Here is a 7251-nt window from a genome sequence, read left to right as displayed (position 1 = left end):
CATAGATGGAACCTCAAGCATGGGTCAGCATGGTGGAGGAAAATATGTAAGATGATCTGGTGGAGTTTCCCGGTAAGGCAAGGTGACATTCTCATGTGAAAAGTGATGAACATGTGGCTTTCGATGCCGGGGAAGCTGGCAAAGTGCCTCCCAGTGAACATGGTATGTGACCTCTACAGTTCGGCCCCAAAGTTCGTAAGGCATCTCTTTTGGAACTGTCTCATGACATAGGAAGTATGGTGGAATGTAGAGGGAGCCGTCAGGAGCATACGCATGATGTCACAATTTAAGATAGGAGTAAGATAGAGAGCCTCCCTCTTGGGAGATACATACACACTCCCCTCTACATTGGTGGTGTGTTGGCCAATGATTAGGGGGGTGGTATTCCTCACCGTGTGGGAGACTAGGAACTGCTTAGTGTTCTAGCACTAGATGGCTGAGAGCCTCTCTCATTGTATCAAGGGTGCTAGCATACTTGTCAGACTTTAGTATAATAGTAGCAGAGAAGGACCCTTAATCACTACCATGCTAAAGGATATGAAAATATACTTTAGGTTGGGCTAGTGGGTGTTTGGCTTCATGTAGTGCTAGTCCTAGGCGGCAAACCCGAATCTAACCCATTTTTGTATATTTGGTCTTTTTTTGAGTGCTAACCACCCCTTTAATCTACGTGGTAGCTTATTTTTTATTTTTTTAAAAGGATGCCTTTCCATTTCAAAAGCACATCTATGGCTAAAGAGGGATGTGGCTCAAGTTTACATCAACACCCCTTTTGTTGTGTTTCTCTCCACCCAAATTCTGGGTCTTTTTTCAAACAATATATGGTTGCCCTTTATGCATGATTCTCTGGGATGAATCCAACAACCATATTCATATATCAAATAGCTATCAACCATTCCTTGGATTTGTTAATGCATCATGACCCGCTTTGCTAAGACATGCATCGCTCCAACCTGGCCTACTTGATGGTGGTCAGACTCATACTTACACAATTGGTAAAGTGAATCCTTATTGTCATAGAAATGGACAATGATGTCACATTCATCCTTTGGGCATGATCGGCCTTTATGACATGTATGATGAGGCCTAGATTTTTCCTTTGAAACCCCCTCCAATAGTTGCATCTAAAGAGTCTTTTCATAAAAGGGGTGTGTCTCAGCTTGCATATCTTGATACCTTCATCTTGAAATCCAAAAACATAAGTGGGTTAGACTCTACATATGCTCGTATAGCCGATTGGTGTTGCACTTCTCCTCATCCTTTGATGGCATTGCATCAAGCCATCTCTATTTAAATAGCTACTCTAATAAGGATGAAGGGCCCATGCCATGCTTCCTCACCAATCCCATTGTCCGTGTCCTCCATTATTGCATTCATGTCCGTGCCTTACTAAAAAATACAAGAAATTGCCAACTTGAGCAAGGCCACTTTCGTTGTGTCATTGGACACAAATGGCAAACATTGCTACTCACATTACCATGAGCAAGGCCCTCACAAGGAAAATATATTGCCCTCAAGTCCAAAAGGCAAAAATGTGTTGCTCTCTCAGGTGCAAGATTAACATTTGCCTTAAATTAGATCAAGACTATTTACATGGATTGACTATTTACACGGGTTGATGTTAGCCTACAATTATAGGGAAGCTGCCAATCTAGAGCACCTCTAACTTATTGCAATCCACCACTTACCACTAGATTGATTCTATTAGGCAATTTATGTCAGCCAAGTTGCCCTTGAATGGTTGGTTTGACACAAGGGGATGAAGCAGGTATTGCTTTGTGCTACATGGCGCGAATTTGATGATGCTTTTAGAGAGGCCCCTCTATGTATGGCCCAAAATCATCTATTTGAGGATGAAAATGGCTCCTTCGTTAAGGCCACATGCAAAATGTGGAGTGCTTAAAGGACCTTAGAGCACATAACAATAGATCATAGCATTGATGTCCATGTGCTTGTCCGGGCTATCCTATTGCCATCCATTGCCATTTTGCTAAATACTCTTTGAGGCAAGGGTATCACTTGATCAGGCTCTTCATGCATGGAGTTTAATCGAGTGATTAAGAGCATTGTCACACAAGCAAGGCATTTTGTTAAGTCGTTTCACGAAAAGCTGATGAAGAGAAAGAATGGTACAAGGAGAAGCAATTCTAGGATTGATTTGAATTTGTGTCCCTCTTTAGGAGTCGAGGCTTTGTTGAAAGTTGGTGTCTCTTTCCCTTGAGTAATGCTCAGGAGAGTCCTCGTCTATGGATGGCCTTGCAAACTCCATTAAATGCTATGTAGAGGGATCGAAATCTATTAGCTCCATCATTTGCATGTGGCTATGAGTTGGTGATGGCAGCTCGTCGTGCTCTCTATTAATTGAATTAGCAAGCCTTAGCTTTTGTGCTCTTGGTATTGCTGTATCAAATCAATTGGCAAAGACATACATTCGAGTTCATGGGAAAAAAACAAGAGGCTAACCAATAACTTGAAGCCTAGTTGTGGGACCCCTGACGAACATACCTTAAGTCTTTCCCCACTCATCCTCTATGTACGTAAAGCACACCTTCCCATCCTCAAGCAGATGGGAAGGCATGAGGGTGTTGTGTAAGAGGCTAGTTCCTACTCATGCCTAATTGAGAGGGAATGCCAAAAAATGCCTAATTGAGTGGGAATGCCACAAAATGCTTGCGCTTCCACAAGCCACCCTTTCAAATGTTATGCCACATCATGGCATCGCAGTGCCCTATTGGAGACGAGAAATATGACTCTTTACTTAGGCATCTTGAGACTACTTGCTTAAGCGTCCATGTATCAAAACCTACCATCCGGGTCCATCTACACAATTTCGGGTCCTTAAATCTCCTTGTGGGCAGGGGGCAGTGAGCGAGAACATTCCCCAACGATTGCTCATCCATATCCGTTGCATGCGTCCGTCTGTTGCGATGGGCATGAACGAGAATGACCTCTAACAGAGCAGCCGCCTCATCTCAGTGATTCACAAAATCACTTTGTCGTGACATATAACAGGTAGTGTGAGCATGGCCACGCCTCCAAAATGAAGAAATAAAATTTGGCAATGATCCGGTTCGTGGAGGTATGTCACGCCCTTCCTTGAAAGGAGGGGCGATGGTTAGAAGGAGAGAAAATTGGGAGCAGTAAGAGCAGGTCCTTATGAGACGGGGATCTTGATGGAACTAGAGTTTTCAGACGATCCAACAGGTCATGCAACGGATTGATAGAACCACTCTGTGATTTCTGGGGCAGCAGTGCTGGAGATATGAGCTCGTTTGAGGGTGTTCTAAGGGTTGTGGGCTGGGGAACCCCTGGGAGCTAGAGAAGTTGATTGCCATGCTTCTGTTCCAAAAACAGGTTTGCATTGAATGCGCCATGCCTACTGTGGGAGGCACCATTGGTCCAGCACACCACCTGTGCATGTGTGCGCAGCAAAATTGTAGAGCGGGCTGCTGGCATGGGGTCTCAGATGTGCCATTGAGATTTCCTTGGCATGGGGACCTCCTCTAAATGGGTGTGAGGAGGCTTCCAACGCCATGGATTGAGTGAGAGGGTGCCTCCTCACTAACCACCCTAAGAGGAAGTGCTGCAAGGTGGATGAAGGAAAAAAGAAAAAGAAAAGTGTGAGCGACTGCTTTCGTATTCATACATACATCAACGTAAGCTGATAAACAGTCGTCTTCTTCGTTCTTGTTTTCTCCACAAAGTTTGAGGTGAGAAGCTATGGCGGCTCCAAGGAAGATGAAGCTGCTGTTGTTGTTTCTGAGTAGTAGTAAGCTGCTGTGCATCGCCATCTTCCTTCTGGCTTCCTCTCAAGTCGCACTCTCATCCGTCGCTTGCCCTCCTTGTGGCAACCTGTCCGTCCCTTACCCCCTCAGCACCTCCCCCTCCTGTGGTCACCCCCTCTACCCCATCACTTGCTCCCCCCATCACTCCCTCCTCGTCTCTGCTCTCTCTGGCTCCTACCCCATCCTCAGCTTCGACCCTCCCTCTCGCTCCTTCATCGTCTCCACTGGCTCCTTCTTGGGCAACTCTTGCATCACTCGTGACTCCCTCTATGGCAACTTCTCCTTGAACTCCTCCGGACCTTTCTTTGTCTCCCCTAATAATACTGTCATGCTTCTTAATGCCTCCAATCTGCTGCGTTACTCCCCCCTCCAGTGCTCTCCCCTTAGCCCTTGCGCCCAGGCCCTCACTGTCCTCCCGCAGGAGAGCTGCAAGAAGCTGCTGTGTTGCTCTTTCAACACCAACGGAGCTATCGTCTTCAAGTATGGCTTTCCTGTCCTTGGACAAGAGACGGCTTATATCAGCGTGGTGAACTTGCTGAGCGGGACCCCAGCATCCACCTGGAACTACGGCCTTCAGCTGGGATGGAACATACCGCTGGAACCTCCTTGCTCCACTCAGTCTGATTGCGGTAGTAATTCGACATGTTCCGTTAGCTCGAATGGAGCCGGCAAGCTGTGCTTGTGCAACGATGGTTATGTTTGGGATCCAATCACGGGAACCTGTCCTAAAGGTTAGTCCTTTGTAAGCCCTTAAGTTACTTGTCGGCGTCCTGAAACATTCAATGACTTCTGAGATTGCTGCTGGTCCTATTGCAGCTCCTTATTGCGTTCGGAAAAGCGGAAGCGTGGATTGCCACAAGTCTGAATACGCAATAGGTACTCGTTCCTTTCAGAATTCAAGTACTAAATACCCTTCTTCTACTTTTGCTTCTTCTTCTTCCACTCTTCTGACACCGCTACTGCAATATTTCGCTTGCAGGTCTCACTCTCGGGTTTGTGGGGTTTATCGTATTATCGATTTTGACATCCATTCTTTTCAGAAGGCGCCAGGCCGCTCAGCGAGCTCGCGCTAAACTAGTCAAAGAGAGGTCCATGATCCTGGCTGCAAACAGTGGCGGAAAGTCTGCCAAATTGTTCAGCCAGCGAGAGATGAAAAGGGCCACAAACGGCTTTGCGCGAGATAGGGTACTCGGATGTGGTGGATTCGGGGAGGTGTACAAAGGAATTCTAGATGATAGCACGGTGGTGGCGATCAAATCTGCCAAGATCGGAAACATCAAAGGAACAGAGCAAGTGCTAAACGAAGTGCGGGTTCTGTCGCAGGTAAACCACAGAAATCTGGTGAGGTTGCTGGGATGCTGTGTGGAGAGTGAGCTGCCGCTCATGGTATACGAGTATGTCCCCAATGGAAATCTATTTGATCATCTGAACGGTCTGAAAAAGAGCATGCTAGATTGGAGAACACGCTTGAACATCGCTCTGCAATCCGCTGAAGGGCTGTCTTACTTGCACTCAGCAGCATACCCTCCTATCTACCATCGCGACGTGAAGTCGAGCAACATACTTCTGGACAAGACGATGAACGCAAGGGTAGCAGACTTCGGCATATCTCGCCTTGCAGAGCCCGATCTCACTCACGTCTCTACCTGCGCTCAGGGTACGCTGGGCTACCTTGATCCAGAGTACTACCGCAATTATCAACTGACAGATAAGAGCGATGTCTACAGCTTCGGCGTGGTGCTTCTCGAGCTGGTGACTTCGAAGCGAGCGATCGACTTTAGCCGAGGTCAGGATGATGTGAACTTGGCAGTGCTGGTGCAGGTTAAGGCGGAGCAAGAGAAGCTGGACGAGGTTATCGATCCGAAGCTGTTGGAGGGTGCGTCTAAGGCCTCAGTGGAATCCATGAGATCAGTGCTCTATTTGGCCCTAGACTGTCTGCATGAGAATAGGGTGAGTCGTCCATCCATGAAGGAGGTTGCTGAGCAGCTGCAGTATATCATCACACTGGAAGCTGCAGGAGAGAACTCCAACGTTTCGGAGAATGGCCACATGCTTCCGCTGGCTGGCGTTTGAAGGAAAGCATGAAGGAGCTTGGCTGATGGGCATGGGAAATCTGCATGGGCATGGGAAACCTACTCAGTTGCCGAGCTGAATGAAGCTTCCGAGGGGTTCATACTGATCATCTTGCTGTGATGTCGGAGGAGCGACGAAGTTCTGTCAGTGGACTGAAGTGTTATTGGAAGGTTTGTGCCTTGTGAGCTGCGTATCAGGTGATAGCCAACGGGAAGGTGAGACGTGAACTGGCTTTGGTGTATGAGTTTGTCGAGCTGGACGTGGTGAGAGCTTTCTGCTTGCGTGGATTGATAACATTTTGTTGATAATATGTAATCCTGCAGAGGATCCAGTCAAGGCTACGAACTCACAGTTAATAGGTTAGGCTACTGAGATCATTTTTGTGTAGGCTCTTGTTGCTCAGGAGGTAAAGTTTGTGTTAGCTGCTTTTGTATTCTCGGACTCGGTACTAATAGTGGAAACACTCTCTGATTGTAAGGGTTCTGAGCTCGTTTCATTCAGCCTTTCGTTTGTTGTGAGTGTCTAACAATTCTTATTTTTGTATCTGTGATAATTTCGTAGACCTCAGCCTTTAGTTTGTTGTGAGTTGACAATTCTAATTTTTGGATGTAATAATTTCGTGTGTATCATCAGTTGAGCTCTCTACCTGCTTCAGTGGCAAAAAATTCTCTACCTCAAGGAAAAGACAAGACAGCTGCAAAACTAATTTCTAGATAAGAAGGCAATGAATGATTGCGGAAATAGTTTAAGGGTTTACGATGTAAAATGTTTAAGATGCAGAGCCTCGAAGTAAAATGTTTAAGGGTTTAAGATGTAAAATGTTTAAGATGAAGCTCCAAAATAATCGGCACGTCTCCAAATGTACCTTTGACCTAAGATGTTTATTCCGAACTACCTTACCGAAATCTTCTAAATAGCGTAAAGGAAATGTCCTTGGCATAAAGAACATGTTTAAAGCAACACTAGTGCTGTACCCGTGCTTTGCACTGGCCCGAACCTCTAATATCTCTTTTCTCTCTCCAAACCTCCAATCTCTTCTTGAACCGCCATCTTCTTGCTATGTCACCAGCTTTCGTAAACTTCTTCTTAACATATATAAGTAGCATGACCTGTCTACAAGACACACTCCGTTGGGTCTCCAGGTGAGATTTTGAAACTGCTTTAATTTTAAGAAATAAAATTTCAAGTGAACACTTGTGTTGGGTCTCAAGGTGAGATTTTAAAATGGCTTTAATTTCAAGTAATTTCAAGAGAGAATTTCAAGTGAACACTTCTACAATCAAGGTGAGATTTTAAAATGGCTTTAATTTCAAGTAATTTCAAGAGAGAAAATTTCAAGTGAACACTTCTACAATCAGAAAGCTTTGTTCTGTAAATATCAAGGCATGGCATG

The 7251-nt window shown here is 45.7% G+C and overlaps 1 protein-coding gene across 1 annotated transcript; it reads left to right on the top strand.

The window, feature by feature from the left end:
• The first annotated feature begins 3619 nt into the window (after positions 1-3619).
• Positions 3620-6420, top strand: LOC147901038 (wall-associated receptor kinase-like 20). The gene is made up of 3 exons (XM_087375429.1): positions 3620-4516; positions 4602-4661; positions 4765-6420. The coding sequence occupies exons 1-3, from the start codon at positions 3721-3723 to the stop codon at positions 5856-5858; spliced, it is 1950 nt and encodes a 649-aa protein (XP_087231555.1). The 5' UTR covers positions 3620-3720; the 3' UTR covers positions 5859-6420.
• Positions 6421-7251: the final 831 nt, after the last annotated feature.

Source organism: Dipteris shenzhenensis, chromosome 6, assembly GCF_047967505.1.
Source record: "Dipteris shenzhenensis isolate YYH24624 ecotype China chromosome 6, Dip_SZ_1.0, whole genome shotgun sequence".
Lineage (NCBI taxonomy): Eukaryota > Viridiplantae > Streptophyta > Polypodiopsida > Gleicheniales > Dipteridaceae > Dipteris > Dipteris shenzhenensis.
Note: the sequence above shows the minus strand (reverse complement) of the source record. Positions and strands in the feature narration are given on the sequence as shown.

Coding starts and splice junctions, on each gene's coding strand:
- LOC147901038 (XM_087375429.1), top strand. CDS start 3,721: ATGGCGGCTCCAAGGAAGATGAAGCTGCTGTTGTTGTTTCTGAGTAGT. Junction 4,517..4,601: donor CACGGGAACCTGTCCTAAAG/GTTAGTCCTTTG, acceptor GTCCTATTGCAG/CTCCTTATTGCGTTCGGAAA. Junction 4,662..4,764: donor CAAGTCTGAATACGCAATAG/GTACTCGTTCCT, acceptor TTTCGCTTGCAG/GTCTCACTCTCGGGTTTGTG.